At 45.2% G+C, this 17,022-nt stretch overlaps 1 protein-coding gene across 12 annotated transcripts in view; it reads left to right on the forward strand.

The window, feature by feature from the left end:
* Positions 1–16,517, forward strand: part of ASXL2 (ASXL transcriptional regulator 2) — a 245,057-nt gene extending 228,540 nt beyond the window's left edge. For all 12 annotated transcript variants that reach the window (XM_050948704.1, XM_050948702.1, XM_050948703.1 and 9 more), the window contains 4 exons: positions 5,709–5,805; positions 9,255–9,360; positions 11,670–12,399; positions 13,779–16,517. In XM_050948704.1, coding sequence (XP_050804661.1) covers positions 5,709–5,805; positions 9,255–9,360; positions 11,670–12,399; positions 13,779–16,247 — 3,402 coding nt within the window. In that variant the 3' untranslated portion in view covers positions 16,248–16,517. The remainder of the gene's footprint in view (positions 1–5,708; positions 5,806–9,254; positions 9,361–11,669; positions 12,400–13,778) is intronic.
* Positions 16,518–17,022: the final 505 nt, after the last annotated feature.

The raw sequence follows: 17,022 nt of genomic DNA on the forward strand, positions 1-17,022 counted from the left end.
TGAACCCAGAGGTGCAAGCCTGTTCAGCAGAAGTTGGACAGGTCTTGCTGGGTAGTAGGAAAGTGTCCACTAGGGCTACCTATCTTGCTAAGTGGAAGTGTTTCTCAATGTGGTCATCCTAACCAGGGTTTTCTCTGACTCGATCTTCCATTCAGTCTATTCTGGACTATTTACTCCATCTGAAACAACAAGGTCTGGCCCTCTCATCTATCAAGGTGCATCTAGTAGCAGTTTCTGCCTTCCACCTGCCAGTGGGCAGTAGATCAGTTTTCTCTTACGAGATGACACTTTGCTTTGTTAAGGGATTGGAGACACTTTACCCTCAAGTTCACGATTCAGTTCCCCAATAGGACTTAAACCTGGTCCTATCGAAACTCAGGCCTTACCTTTGAGCCACTAGCATCTTGCCTTTTGCTGTTTCTCTCCTGGAAGATCACCTTTGTGGTAGCTATTACTTCAGCCAGAAGGGTGTCTCTGAAATCGGGGCCCTTATGTCAGAACCCCCATACATGGTGTTCTTTAAGGACAAGGTCCAACTGCATCCCCATCTGGCCTTCCTGCCAAAGGTGGTTTTGCAGTTCGATAGCAACCAGACCATTTTCATGTAAGTCTTCTTCCCAAAGCCTCACAAGAATTCAGAAGAGCGGCATCTTCACTTCACTTCATTGGATGTTCGGTGTGCCTTCGCCTTCTACATCAAGAGGACTAAACCATTCCATAGATCCATGCAACTCTTTGTGGCAATAGCGGAAGAGATGAAAGACCTATTGGTTTCAGCCCAGAGAATCTCATCCAGGATCAACTCTTGTAATTGGGCAAGTTATAAGCACCTGACTCTAATTAAGGCCCCTCTGATGCTATAAAAGGGCTCACTCCAGTCAGGCCAAAGGAAGCCAGGGAGCCAGAGGAGAGGAAGTGCGTATGAGGGACCAGGAGCAAGAGGCATGCAAAAAGCTGAGAGCAAGTAGGCATACTGCTGGAGGACTGAGAAGTACAAGCGTTATCAGAAATCAGGAAGACGGTCCGGTGGTGAGGACAAAGAAGGTGTTGGGAGGAGGCCATGAGGAAGTAGCCCAGGGAATTGTAGCTGTCGCGCAACTGTACCAGGAGGCACTCTATACAGCTGCAGTCCACAGGGCCCTGGGCTGGAACCCGGAGTAGAGGGCGGGCCCGGGTTCTCCCCTAACCTCCCAACTCCTGATCAAACACAGGAGGAATTGACCTGGACTGTGGCTTCTACCAGAGGGGAAGGTCTCTGGGCTGTTTCCTGACCCACAGAGTGAATCTGTGAGGCGAGCAAATCTGCCAATAAGCACAGGGCCCACCAAGATAGAGGAGGAAAAAGGTTAGTTCAATCAGGGAGGATGAGGCCCTCTTCTAGCAGTTGAGGTGTGAACACCAAGGGAGGAGAAACTGCTTTTGTAGTTGGCTAGCCAGTCACAGTCTTTGTTTAATCCTGAGCTGATGGTGTCAAATTTGCAGATGAACTGAAGCTCAGCAGTTTCTCTTTGAAGTCTGGTCTTGAAGTTTTTTTTGCTGTAGGATGGCTGCCTTAAAATCTGCTGTTGTGTGGCCAGGAAGGTTGAAGTGTTCTCCTGCAGGTTTTTGTATATTGCCATTCCTAATATCTGACTTGTGTCCATTTATCCTTTTACGTAGGGACTGTCCAGTTTGGCCGATGTACATAGCAGAAGGGCATTGCTGGCACACGATGGCGTATATAACATTGGTGGACGTGCAGGTGAATGAACCGGTGATGGTGTGGCTGATTTGGTTAGGTCCAGTGATGGTGTTGCTGGTGTAGATATATGGACAGAGTTGGCATCAAGGTTTGTTGCATGGATTGGCTCCTGAGTTAGAGTTGCTATGGTGCGGTGTGTGGTTGCTGGTGAGAATATGCTTAAGGTTGGCGGGTTGTCTGCACTAAAGCCATGAAACTGTGGAACTGGTGCATACACTACAACATAACCATTTCAGCCTTGTATTTTCCTGGCTGTCAGAACGCAACAGCAGACACGCTAAACAGATACTTCTCTCGAGACCACGAGTGGGAAATGAACGAAGGAGTCCTGCTATCCATATTCTTCCAGTGGGGCACTCCCCTCATTGACTTGTTCGTTTCCCCCAATGAACCATAAATGCACAATGTTCTGCTCGAGAGCACGAATGGGACCCGGATCACTGGGGAACGCCTTCCTCATCACACGGGATGCACAACTCATGTACACGTTCCCACCAATTCCCCTGATATCACACGTGATACACAAGATACGACTAGACAAGGCGAAAGTCATCCTCATGACGTGGCCCAGGCAAGCATGGTGCCCTTACCTGATCACTGTCACCATCCAAATTTGTCACACTCTTCATCCAAATCTGGAGATACTCCACCTTCAAGCATGGCTCTTGCAGGGTTCCATCATGGAGAACTAGCCTGCTCGGAACAAGTTCAACAGGTATTACTAAACAGCAGGAGAGTGACCACACATAATACTTGCCTTCCAGAATGGAAGAGATTTCCTCCTGGTGTCAAGAAAAAAAATTGACGGTCTCTACAACACTGATACCATTAGTGTTGGAATACCCACTGGAACTTAAATGCTCGGGTTTAGCAAAGAGCTTGATCAAAGTCCATCTCGCAGCCATCACAGCCTTCCATCATGAGATTGACAGGACCTCGATCTTCATGTGCTGCATTAGTAAACGCTTCCTGGTAGGTCTCCACAACATTTACCCAGAGGTTTGCCAACCTACTGCGGCCTAGGACCTCAATCTGCTATTGAAATGCCTTGCCAGATCACCATTTGAACCCCTAGCCACCTGTTCCCTCCTACATTCATCTATGAAAGTGGCCTTTCTGCTCACTATTATTTCTGTCAGACAAGTGAGATGGGGGTCTCATGGCTGATCCTCCCTACAAAATATTCTCCAAAAACAAGGTCACACTATGTCCGCATCCAAAATTTCTATTGAAAGTAACTTCACCCTTTCATATGAACCAATCAATCCATCTTCCCACGTTCTATCCCAAGCCTCACGAGACTCCAATCAAGACTATCTTGACTACTAGTTTAGTATAATAAAATGCCCAAGGTACAGTGCTCCAACTTTGTTAGTAAACTTTATCTTCCTTCAGATGGGAACTGTGAGCCCTTTTGGTTACAGCTTGGAAAGATTGTCTAGTTTCACTATAACCTCAGAAAGCGCCTCTGCTAAAATGCTATTTTGTAACTTCCTTCAGCAGTACTTACAATCAATATCCCTCTGACTTCTAGAGTAACATATTGGCAGGTCTTTTCTTCCTCTTTCTCCAGCTCCAAAAGCACAACACATTGGGGAATACCCTTTAGACCTCTTTGTGTAGAAAGCCATAGGGGCCCTGCACTGTAAACTGCAGACTAACCTCAAAATTCTACCTTTGAAGTGTTCAGTGTGGAAAGAATATTAGGCAGGAAGGGCTGCTGGGCTGATTTTTTGTAGATTAAAAATCTGGGCTCACTTAGGCTCTTTAGAATTTTTGCCCTAGCAAACAATGCACATTTCCCTGTTGGCAACCCCACTAGAAAGTCACAGATTCCTCCCCCCTGCATTCCTTTTCTTCCTGCAATGTGATCTTGTTTTACCAAGGCTCTAACTTGTGCAATCTAGTTCACTCTACATGCCAAGTCACTGTGCTGAATCAGAATTTGATTGGGAAAGAGTTCTGACTAGTTGAATAAATGTTGTCTGACCCCGATGATGGATTTTAGATTTCAGCTAATACTGTGGTAATTTTCTTAGAACTGCTCAGCAATCTCAGTGCTATTTTGCTCCTCGGAGAATTTGCAGGCTCTGTAAACTGGAGAAGGAAAGTTGTTTAAACTAGAAAATTGGAGAAGGGAAGAGGTAAAGCCATAGATGTGCCAAATCTGCGTGGTCACACACTTGTCTTCCATGTGTTTGGCTGAGATCCAGTGGATGGTGTGGGTGTTGGTGCAAAAAATCAAAATACTATCTAACGGGCTCGTAGAGAGCAGAAAGGCACATACCAAAAGTGTGCTTTATCAGACATGACCCAGGGTCCACCCAGCCCTCCAACTGGCCTCCAGCAATTGCCAGTACCTGATGCTGACAGAAGCATGTCCTCACACCCAGCCACACCAACTCTGCACATGTATGCATCCGATGAAGTGGGTATTCACCCACGAAAGCTCATGCTCCAAAACGTCTGTTAGTCTATAAGGTGCCACAGGATTCTTTGCTGCTTTTACAGATCCAGACTAACATGGCTACCCCTCTGATATTCTGCACATATACTAAGCCATGGCCAAGGTGAGGGATACTGCTCCATGCAGTCGAGTAGGAGAAAGATTTCTGCTTTCCCAAATCGTTACAACACAGCTGCTCAGCTACCCCTCATTGTAGAACTCAGTGTAAGTCTGTCCCACGCAAACCCAGTTAGTCACTGCCATTGTTTTAAACTAAATTATCTATACCACAAATGCTGACATTAAGTGAAAACAATGCTTTTCTTAAAGAAACAAATCTTGCATTGTTGAAAGCTTGCTGCATAATTCTTCTTCCCTTTGCCCTAAATCTCTCTTTTGTTTGAGCCTTGGCAGATTTAGAGTGCCAGGAACCTAACAGCAAGGTTTATATCTTGTATAAGAAACAGAAGCCACCATCCATTGACCCCTGGTGAGCTGCTCTGATTTATGGAACTGTGTGGTTTTTGCTTGTTTCTGATATATGAGACTCGTAATTCTATGATACATTGAGCAGAAAGAAACCCAGATCTTCTCCTGTTACCCCTGTTATCATTCCTCAAAGTGGCAAGTGTACAGCTCCTGGCCAAGAGTACACGCTTTCTCTGTTTGCACACCGCACTGAAGCATAGCTTTCTACTTGGTTGATTATTTCATAGGCCCCCATTGGGCACAGGTCTGTCTGAAATATCCATGGCTGTGATTCTGCGCATTTGACACTATTATTATTATTTATTATACGTATTTTCATAGCAACTGGGAGCCCTAGTGGGCCAGGCCCCCATTGTGGTAGGCACTTTAGAAACACAGAACATAAAGATGGTCCTTGCTGCAAGGAGCTCGAGAAACAATATATGGAGACTGACAGATGGGAAAGTACAATTAAACAATGTGACTGACTTTTAAAATGTTTCTTTTGATGTCCCTGACTTCCTCTTTGTGTGCCTTTTTGTTTTCCCCTGGAAATTGCCAGCATTGCTGTTTTTGACAGCAGCTCAGAGTTTACTCTGTGATCATTTAGAAGGGAGGGCAGCGTGTACCTGCAGAAGCCTTTTGAGAGGTAGTTGTAATGCTTCTTTTATGTTATGAGTAGTGCAACTTGTAAAGCATCAGCTTGTGCTTCTCCCTGTCTCCTGTAGGGTCCTGTGATTCTCATTTGTCCAGGGTTTTTATTGTGTATGTGTGCGTGGCAGTGGGAGGGTAGAGGATTGGGGCGAAGGTGGAATGGCAAGAGAAATCCAGCATGATTCTATGGGACCCAGACTTAGGTGAAGAAGGACCTTCTGAGGCCAATAATTTTACTCCTGGATCAATCAGAAGAGCAGCTTTGGAGTGCCATGAGGCATTATCAGTCGAAGCAGTGATCTTAAGACCAAAATCTGCTCCTCTGATCCCCGGGTGGCAGTACATGGCACTTAAGTCTGTATTCAATGAGTTAACATTTGCTTGCTTTGTTTCTCTCAGGTTGGGGCAGACGGTTTGATGAAGATGAGTGGCTCAGCACTCAACAATGAGTTCTTCACTTCAGCTGCCCAAGGCTGGAAAGAGAGGTTGTCAGAAGGTGAGTCTCTTGCCACTGGGAAGCAAGGAGCTATAAACTGTGGACTTCTGAGGAGTTTCTTCTTATGTGGCATCTCCATTACTAGAGGTTTGCAGTCATGATAGTCCGTTTGTTATGATCCTCTTCTAATCTTTTTGTGGGAAAATAACCCTCTTGATCCCCCCAGGATACCACATGGTCTGCCCCTAAGGTCTTCCTTTTCAGCCTTGTGTTCTTCTGCCATCAACTTTCCTTTCCAGTGCCCATAAACATGAACTGCCTGCTGAACCCCTTAAAATGTGCTCTGCAAATCAAATCTTTCCTTTCATAAGATCTCTGACTAGTGTTTGCTGAGTTCCAATCATCTCCAATATCTTTTTTGTTGGTTACACAGCTTATCCATTATATTTGTAGAATTCTTCTATAACACCATAATTCAAAGAACTGTAATTTCTTTATTATCAATTGTTTGCATGTCCGTGTTTCACAGCAGTGATTTAACACAGGCCAAATGTAAGTTTTTAGGAGCTGGACTTTAATCTTCAGATTTATCTCTCTTCTCATCAGATGTTTATTCTTCCAGAATGTCTCTCATCCTTACTGTTTTGGTGCTGACTTCAGTTTCTGATCTTCCATCTTCTATAATGATGCATCCTAAAGCAATAATCTCACTTGCTGTACAGTTGTGTCATTCATTGGAATCTTGCATGTTTTCCGAGGATTCTTGCATATCACCATGTCTTATCCACATTCAGTTCTAGACCATACTCTGCCATATTCATACATAATCTCCACCAACTTGATCAGACATTCTTCTGAATCAGCCAACAGCACTTTGTCATCTACATAGTGAATGTTATTCACCCATTTTCCAGTCATCTTAATATTTTCTTCGGTTTCTTTAATTAATATCATCAAAGGCTCTCTATAAATGTTAAATAAAAGGTGTTTAGTGAATGCATAATGGAGAAATTCCAGTCCTATAGTGATTTAACAGATGAAAACAGCTGCACTCAAAATGGTCAGTGAGGACAAAGTGCCAGCTAGTGGTTATCCAGACTGAAGAGCAGAGAGGAGGTTTGATTGGAGACTTGTCCTTTGAAAAAATGTGACTTGCAGCACATAATGAGTGAGATGAGGCAGAGATACTTGAAAAGTAATGTGCTGGGATGGTAGTGGAGATGCACTGTTCTCATTAGAAAAGAGGGACTAAACTGGGGTGAGCAAACATGGCTCACTTATGGAACCTGCATATACATTTCATGTATAACCAAGTGCAAACCTGCAGAGGCTATAGGTAAGCAGAGTGAAACATTCCATCTTCATCCAAGCCACACTGTAGTTGGAACTGGTAGTTTCTGTGAGCCACACTTTTATACAGAAGAAAAGGGCAGCCATGTGCCACGTTGCAGAACCATGTGAGCTTCATTTGTCCCCTGGGCTGCATGCTGACCACTGCTTCTAAGTGCATACAGAGATGTTGTTTAGCAAAGCAAGTGAGGCACCTTTCTATCTCAACTGCTTTATTTCAAAGATGTACTAAAATTATGAATGTCAGTGAATGTCAATTCATTGTCTGGATGCCAGTGTGGCAGAAACATGCTTTGTGTACCACCATCATATAGCTTCATCTGATTGGTTTAGAGAACAGCCAATCTGAGGATTTAGCTGGTAGGTCAGATGCCAAGTTTGGCAGAAAAATATTCCAGTCTGTTTGACTGATGCAACTGATAGTTCTCATTCCCACCATCCCGAGAGAATACTACTTGCCAGTCACTACAATGGGATCCATGCTGACACACACTTGAAGAAAAAAGAACCCTTACTCACTCTACAGCAGAGGCTCTCAAACTTCATTGCACCGCAACCCCTTTCTGACAACAAAAAATACTACATGACCCCAGGAAGGGGGACCAAAGCCTGAGCCTTCCCAAGCCCCACCATGCCAGGTGAGAGGGGCCGAAGCCTGAGCCCCAGTGCCCTGGGTAAGGAGGCCAACCACAAAGCCCAAGGGCTTCAGCCCCAGGCAGGGGGCCTGTAACCTGAGCCTTACTGCCTAGGGCTGAAGCCCTCAAGCTTTGGCTTTGGCCCCAGGCGGTGGGGCTCGAGCTTCAGCTTCAGCCTCCGGAAGTGGGGCTCAGGCCCCGGGCTTCAGCAAGCCTAAGCCACCAACTTGGAGTCCTGACCCACAGTTTGAGAACCGCTGCTCTGCAGTAACTGTGATACTTGGAGATGCTGTAGTCGGGGTGGATCCCATGATGCACCCTTCTTCCCTGCTTTTTGGAGTACTCAGAAATCCCAGGCTTTGAGTTGCATGGGGCCTGAGGAAGGCTTGCAGTTGCTCTGCCTTTAATGCTCTTGTACAGGAGCATGAGGAGGCACAGGGTGCACATGCGGCTTTGAAAAGTTTCCTGTCTCACACATGAGGCATATGTGCACCTACAGTGAGATCCACACAGACTACAGTGTATCAAAGAACCACAGTTACTGGAAGACAACCAACTCTTTATTTTCCATACAGAGAGCACATTACACCATTACTCTGTGATCTGCACTGGCTGCCAGTTGATTGCTAGAAGAAGGTTAAAGTACTGGGTTTGATTTATACAGTCTTAAATGAATTGGGTCTTGGCTATTGGAGAGAACTGTGGCTCTCATACTAGGATAGTATGGCAGGTGGGGTCCTCTGTGGATCCTTAGTAACAGCTTTGTGGCTTAAAAGGAAGTGGTCTGGCAACTAGGAGTTCTTGGCTTAGAAACTTCCTTCCCTTCCCATGAGCTGCCAGACCTGGCTTCATACAACACTGCAAATCTCAGCCGTTTTCCCAGCCTTTCTTGGGGGCGGGGAGGAAGATTTGATTGGCAGAGGGGGAATAATAGAAAGGGGTATGTTCTGGTGTGGGAAGGTTTTTAGGTTTAGTTGACATGTTTTGATAGCTTGTTTTTAACTTTTATGACAGGCACAGTTGGAAAATTAAATAACATTATTGACCATTTCACTAGGCATGAATTGCAGCCACCTCAGGACTACAAAAGTGGTTTAATGGCATCCAGCAACGCTACGCAATAGTGATGAATAAGATTATTCTTTATTTCTTATTCTAAGTTGCAATTGAAAGGGGAATTTAAAGAGGCAGAATGCAAGTACTCAAGCTGGAATTTGTTAGGACATTGAGGCTTATTAACTGCAAATACTGCCATAGGATTCTTAAATGACCACAAGACCTTGGTTTTACATCCCCTCTTGAAAGACAGTACGAGTAAACTAATAGTTGCAAGTCAAGGCCATTGTGTTACATCCGTTATAATACATAGTCTGTAAAAGAAACCTTGCTGTAGTAGTTCCCAATGCACTGGTTTATCTAAAAAATGACAGGGATCTTGAAGTCTGGCTGTCTCTCCATGATTGCAGTTGGCCTAATTCTTCTTGTTGATTGACCTTCTTGCTGATATCCCTCTGTATATTGCAGGTGAGTTCACCCCAGAAATGCAACTGAGAATACGGCAGGAGATTGAAAAGGAGAAGAAAGTGGAGCTATGGAAGGAACGATTCTTTGAGAGTTACTATGGTCAAAGGTAAGAAACTGGATTGTCTTTCGTTTCATGGCATGTCCTGAGGCACCAGTTCCCAGAATTCGGAGCTCATTTTCTTTCATGGGACCCTCTTTTTCACTGGACTTCTAAATTGATTGAGGATTAACTCCATCTGGCTGTAATGGAATCACAGAAAAGACCTATTAGGTCATCCAATTAATTCCTGGTCTGTGCTGGATTATTCCCTAAAACATGTTTCCAGTGCTTTATCCAGTCTCGCTTTAGTGTTCCTTGCCTGTTGCAGTGGTGGATATAGTCTAGGCTTCACACCTCTCTTCCCCACCCCTATTCTCACAGTTTTGGAAGGTCCATCTCTTAAGGTTCTCTTGGCATATTCCAGCCAACTAAATTATTCACATTTACTTTGTCCTTGATTGTGATTTTTGACCTTCACATGTTCCGCAGCTATGCAGAACTGTGTGAATTCCCTTTATGTCTTGATTCACACACTGTTGAGCTGGTGTTGGTGTGGATTTCACAGATTGTTCTGTCTGCCTTATTCCTAGCTACAAGCAGCCCTGCCTCCCCACTGTGGGATGAGGGTTTGCAGGACATTTCAGGTTCCTCGATCAGTAGCTGTATGCTATAAGAAAGCGAAAAGAACAGAGGTAGGATTGATATTGTTAAAATAATTAATAGTGTTCATCTCTCTACAGAACTTCAGTGATGAGGAGCTGTGCTCAGCTCTGGGATATCACCTCGCCTTCTGCCCATTCATCTGTGCTGCTTTAACCCTCAGGGAGCTTGGGCTGCTCCAAACCTTATTCTCATGATCATGAGTATCCAAGCTCTGGTGGGTTAGTGACACAGACGAATGTGGAGCAGCAGGCACTGGCCAATAGAGATGAGGTCTTAGTTTGTTAAACTGCCCCAAAGGTTAAGCCCTTGTTTAAAATACACTTGACAACTGTAGACTTCACTAAAAAGTCAAGTGTCCTTTCCTGCAATGTCTCCAGGTTCTTGCAGAGGGGCATTATTTCAGAAAAATTCTTGTGTGTTGAAGAGTGGGGGGTGGGAGGGGAAGTTGTCAGCATAAAGAACATTATGTGTGATTATAATATATCCTGAAAAGAATGAGGTGAACCAAAAGTGGAAGACATCATGGAGAATATAGACCTATGAAAAGTCAGGGGGAGGGGAGCAGACCAAAGTCTAGGGAGGGCAACTGCCCCTCTTGGCCTGTAGTAAATGATGCCCCTGCACTAGGGACAACACACTAATGGAGATTCCTTGTACAAGGGAAGGATTGGAGGGAGCTGCAGATCTGGTTTCTGCACTTCTCAGAAATGGATACTGTTGTACCACGTGACATCTCTGTCTGCCAAGAGTTTCTTTTTGAAAAAGACAATGGTTATGAAACTAACATGTGAGAGAGTGTTTAAAATCACGTTCGTTATCATTGGGCTGGTAGGAATCAATCCCATGGTGCTCTCTGGCTTCAGTAGACATCTGGCTTTTTATTCATGCCACAGACCACGTTTGTATCAGTAGCTATTACAAGATAGTGTGCTGGGGGTGAATGCTGCATCAGCTGCTTTTCTGGGAATTCAGGTTCAGATTTCCAGCTTGTTCATTTGTTACCCAGGCTGGTGGGGTATTAGGGGCAGTCTAGTGAGAGGCTCCCAGCTTCCTGAGGGTGCAGGGTTGAGAAAAATATTAGATGTGGAGACCTTTATTCATCTGCAAACAGAAATGTTCTCCTGCAGGATGTTTATTCCTTAACTTTTTTAGACTGAGGGTGCTTCAGTACTACACAAAATGCTGAAAAAAATGGTTCACTCTCTTTGGGGGTTGTATCCATTTCCAGATCCCCTTTGTAAACTCCAGGTTGTGAGATTAAGATTTAGGGGAGCCAGATGGAAGCCCTCTGGGTTTGTTGGAGTCTCCTACTGCTATATACAGGGATGGCTGCTTAAAGGGAACTTTTATAGCCAGCCATAGTAACTGCTTGAATGTTGAACAGTTTCGCCATTGGTCAATCCTTTTCAGTTTGTGACCTGGGATAATTAGCATCTGTGTAGAAGGAAAGCCCTGTGCCATGTAATAGGGCCCCTCTCTTCTGGTTGGTTTTTAAAGAGCGCTGCTGCAGGACCTGTATGGGTTGGAAGAGTGGTAGCTACAATGAAGAGCATCAAAAATGGTGGGCTTAAAATCAGGGGAAATGGTATGTGTGAAGTGTTTCTTTAGATTCTAGTATGGATACAGAACCCTCTGCCCACATTTTCATGGCAAAATAATGTTTTTTTCAGACTGACATTTTATAATACATAATTTTTCTTTTTTCTTGTTAGTTCTGGAATGAGTCCTGAAGAATCCAAGAGACTGACAACATACACCAGCACTCGTGACACACAGGCCAGGAATCCACCAGCTGAACAGATGAAATGCATGCTAGTCTCCAAGGCACCACCCAGTAAAGAAGAGAGAACTCCTCTGTCAGAGTCTAAAGCACAAGCAGTGCAGGTGCCACCACCAGCAGGGAAAAAAGGAGGAGAGGAAAGAAGAGAAGATGTGCATCCCCAATCAGGCAAACCTGCAGCATCAGTAAATTCCTCAGATAACAATGCTCTGAAACTTAATGACCAAACTCTCTCTAGGCCTCTGAAGGGTACTAAGGAATCCATGCAAGAGAAGCCACAAGCTGCCTCTGGTCAGAAGGCAGACGAAGAAAGACAGCATGTTCCATCCAAGGATCTGTCAGTAAAGGAGAACACAAGCACCTCAGCCTTGGCCCCAAACAAACCAAAGAGCCCCAAAGCAGGCGAAGCAGTGGCAAGCATGGCAAGTCAAGTGACTCCACAGGACACATCTAAAAAGGAACCCCCTGCAACTGAACAAATGGATGTCAGTGCTGAGGGCCTCAAGAGGAAGTCAGAGAGTCAGGAGGAAGCACCAATCAGTCCTGAAAAAAAGCCACGAGTCATGGACAACTGCCAGTACCAGCAGTCATTTCGGACCCAACCGCAGTCCTTTCCTGCAGCTGGGGAGGGGGCACAGGGGCGAAAGGTTCCCCCACTCAAGGTAAAGGAAACTGGAGACAAGCCTATCATGGGGTTATACAGGCCACTTCCACTGGTAACTCTTACAAAAATGTTTTGCCTCTGTTTTGATTTCGACTGTCCATGTAAATCCCGCTTCATGCATGTTATAGTAATGAAAGTATTCGATACAGGAATCCCAAAGCCCTGCTATTTGGCCATGGGAGTCTGCTGGCCTGCTGACTTGGTTAAATCAGGCTCTCTGACACATGCACACTTGTCAAAGGGTATTTCAGGTCAGTACAGTGGCACAGTTGTAAAAGCCCAGGACTGGAATAATAGGAGACACTATAGATCAATATGGAGCAGCACTGGGAAAGCTGTCGAGGAGTCCCCAAGACAAATAGCAGGGAGGAGTGTGCAGTGCACTGTAGATGTGTGAACATCCCCAAGACTTGAATAGTGGATGAGGATTGAGGGATATTGGCAGCTTCCCACATTATGTCAAACAAAAACCAGCTCCCCAAACAGAGCACCAGGACCTCAAGACTACATATCACTCCTTTGGGGCTTGGTGTGACTGACGGGATGCAATCTGCTGTCTCTCTCTCAATCCGAGCAGAAAATGGGAAAGACTTTTTCGGGTGGCCTGTCAGCTCTAAGAGCCAACCACCTGCTGAGGCTTAGCAAGAGCTTAGATTCCTGCTGCAATCTAGATGTAGATCAGCCACTGGTGTAAGGGAACAATAAAAGAGAGGCTGTGAAGGGAAGGTTCCATTTATCAAATACCTTTACTACTACTGACCATTTGGCAAATAATGGACATACTTTTTTAGGTCATGTGACACTGTCTCTGCCAACAGGGCTCTGTGTATACAGATAGCTGCAGCCTCTTCACTGGCAATGTGTTATACACAGTGAGAGAACTTCAGTGTCTACATCATATGGTAATAGTTTCAAAAACAGCCTCCATTTTTATGGATGCAGAAGCATGGATACAAATAATTGCTGATGTAAAATTGTTCCCACAATTACTTGCACCCACAGTTTAGGCTCTTTAATGTCTCACTGCCTGATTTGTAGACACAATCAATAATTCATGTCTCTGACCTAAATGGTGATCAGAAATGTGTATCCAGAATTACTTATTCCCATAATTTTGCCCCTTCCAAGACGAAGCTACATGGGCATTGAATTCTCTCTCATGCCTGTTGTACCCTGGATTTCTCAACTGCCTTCACAGGATTAAATTAGATAGTTTGTTATTAAAAAAATCTTTACCAGCCGTTTTTCCTGTTTAATTTAACTGAAGACTACTAAGGATTCGTCTTAATGCATAAATTTCTGAATGCTACAGATTTAAAATCTGTGAGTAGAAAATTCCCTTCTGCTCAATGGTGTCTCTTTTCTACTTTTTTCCAGATTCCTGTCTCCAGAATCTCCCCAATGCCATTTCTTGCTAGCCAGGTCTCTCCCAGGGCTTACTTTCCAACCTCTGTCACCAGTCCTGGAAGAACAGGGGCCAGGACTTTGGCAGACATCAAAGCAAAAGCCCAGCTGGCCAAGGCCCAGAGGGCAGCTGCTGCAGCAGCAGCCGCTGCCGCTGCTGCCTCCAATGGAGGAGCCATCCCAGGGCCTGGTCCAGGAGGTGGTGGTGGCCCAGGAGGGGGAGGAAGAGAGGAGAAGAGTAGTACAGCAACAAATGGAACCAATGAAACTGGAATTAAGGGCAGTGCACTGGAACTGGCAGGAACTGGAAGCGGGGGAAGTACGAGAAGGCCTTTTCCCCATTGTCCAGGGACCCATTCCCAAGCGGAGACCCAGGCCACAAAGTGGACAGCACCTCTCAGTGTCTCTAGAGCACAACTACAGCAAACGCCCACAATACAATCCAGAACTGCAACCAGCAACAAAGGCAAAGATTCATCATCACCAGCTCCACCAGCATTAGAGAAAATGAACAGAATAAAAGTGAGCCCTCCAAATGTGACTGTAAGTCAGGTTTCCAGACCATCCGTGGTCTCAGGCCACATATATACTCTCAGTAATGACAGACAAGAGAAAGCACCTTCAGCTCCAGCAGGTCTAAGCCAGATCTCAGGGGCACCACCTGTCAGGGATGAAGCAGTCTATGTCAATGTATCCAGAGCAGGTGCTGACAAAAATGTGACTAAGTCAGCACTTACTGCCACAGAAGAGACCAGCTTAAGTATTCCTAAGAGCAAACCTCTTTCCCCTCTCATGTCTTCGCTGGCAGTGGTAACCTCAGAAAATCAGGCTGGTGTTATGGTAGCATCTACTATCTCTACTCCATCCTATAGCACTTTGTCAGTAGCCCCTAGCCTTAAAGTACATATAGCTCCCTTGAGCACAAGTGGGCCCCTTCTGAAGACAAGCTCCAATATTCCTGCTAACAATCCCTTGGTCACCCAGCTGCTCCAAGGAAAAGATGTCCCAATGGAACTAATCATGCCTAAGCCTCTCACCAAAGTAGAAATGAAAACTGTCCCATTAGCTCCAAATGAATCAAAAGGGTCGGCATTTTCCATTGCCACAAGCACAGCTGGGAATGGCTCTGGAGGGGAAAGTAGTGAGAGACAATCAAATGTAGCCATGCAGCAATTTGGAAAGATATTTTTCCCAAGCAGGCAGTTGCCCCATGTTCCAAGGACCTTTCCCCTCTTTTCCGGAAAGGACCTGAGGAGCACTAGTATTGACCAATACCAGTGCCAAGAGGCACTCAACAAAGCCACTCAAGAGCAGATCCTTCAGACTCTTATCAAGCGGGTTCAGAGGCAGAATCTGTTCTCAGTCCTGCAGCCTTCACAGCTCAGCCTCGTTCACTCAGGTTTCCAGTTAGACAACAGCTCCACCAGTCAGAGATTCATGCTGGGTTTCATGGGTAGGAGGACATCCAAGCCTGCCATGTCTGGCCATTACCTGCTGAATATTTCCACCTATGGTCGTGGGTCGGAGAGTTTCAGGAGAGGTCTGTCCATGAATCCTGAGACCCGCTTGTGTCGGAATGATCCTTCTGATGATCCAAAAATAGAATTTGGGGAATGTGAAGAAATAGCTGGCAATGGTAGCAGCAGTGATGAAGGAGATGCAGATGATGAGAGTACTGGTGATGAACGTGAACATATCATTGTAAAAGAGGAATCCCTGGTTTCCCAAGTCTCTGGCCAGCATGAAAGAGAACAGGTATCACACAGTGTAAACGCTTCTTCAGACTACAATGTGCCTGTTAGACAGAATGTAAAGAAGGAGGCCGTCTTATCTCAGCAAGCAGCAGACAGCCAGGAGAGTGTTCACCAGTTCCCAGGAGGCCAGGTGTTTGATGGAACTGCATTAGCAAGAGATTTAATTCAGGCAGCCCAGGAGCAAATGGCACATGCTATGAGGGGAAAAATGATGCACAGCAATCCTGAGGCTTACAGTGCTTCTGCACCATCTTCAGACTCTGTGTTGCAGCAGCCTCCACTGCTTTCCCATTCGCATCCTCCAAAGCTATATGGAAACACTGCAGCACAGCTCATTGGTCCTAGTTACAGTGGCACTATAAATGTCTCCACCTCTCCAGATGTGAACCAAGGGTCTCTCATGACCGGGCTATCCAAGTGCAATCAGTTGGCCAGTAGCATGGGGAACGTCATGTCTTTCTCTGTGACTGTAACCACCATTCCCGCCAGCCAGGCTGTGAACCCTGGCAACCACAATCAGACCATCCCAGTTCAAGCCTTTGGTGATGACAACAACATGGAGGATTCGCCTTCTAAATGCTACTGCAGGTTGAAAGCCATGATCATGTGCAAGGGTTGTGGTGCCTTCTGCCATGATGACTGCATCGGCCCCTCTAAGCTCTGTGTCTCCTGCCTTGTAGTACAGTAACTGAGACATATGGGATGAGGAGAAGGTTGGCTTGGTTTTGTGCCTCCTTTTGAAATTCTTTGCGGGAAGAAAGAGGAGTTTTACTGCCTTGCACAAGAGACACATTACTGAATCAGGAATACAGAGTAGCGTTCTTCTTTCATTGAAGAAAGAGCACCTTGTTGTATAGTGAGTCTAAGTGAGCTCAGCTGTGTGAATTGTGACAAGAGTTTGCACTTAAGGAATCATGTAAATATGTCACATTATTTTGTTTAAAAATTATTTTTTCAATCTTTTAGGATACAATGTTTGACTTATCCTGCAGATTCATTAACCACACCTCCTATCAGTCTCTATCCCAGGTTAGCCTAAGCTCTGCTCTATATTGATGAGAGAACTTCCAGCCAAACTTTAGCCCCTTGGTCTTTCCATGGCAAAAGAGAAGAACAGGAAAAATTAAAAGAACTGGGAGATTGAGAAGATTGAAGCCTTTATACTATCTGGCACAGAACTTTGACATTTGGAGCCTCAGTTCAGGGTTGGCTCAGTCTTTTGTTAATTCAGATGTTTGGGAAGTGGGCGGCGTTAGTGTTATAACAGCCTTTCAAATGGTTGCCTATCAGTTTCCCCCCGACTCTAGGTTTCTGGAAGCCAAAGTGGGTTGTGCAATAGTGGCTGGGGTTTTTTGTTGCATACCATTCCCTTTCCAACTCATCAGTTACAATAACATTGTCCATGGTAAGGCAACACCTTGGTTCTCAACTACTTCTGGAAGATTGGAAAGGCAACTATAGTA

The sequence above is a fragment of the Gopherus flavomarginatus genome, chromosome 4 (genome assembly GCF_025201925.1).
Source record: "Gopherus flavomarginatus isolate rGopFla2 chromosome 4, rGopFla2.mat.asm, whole genome shotgun sequence".
Lineage (NCBI taxonomy): Eukaryota > Metazoa > Chordata > Testudines > Testudinidae > Gopherus > Gopherus flavomarginatus.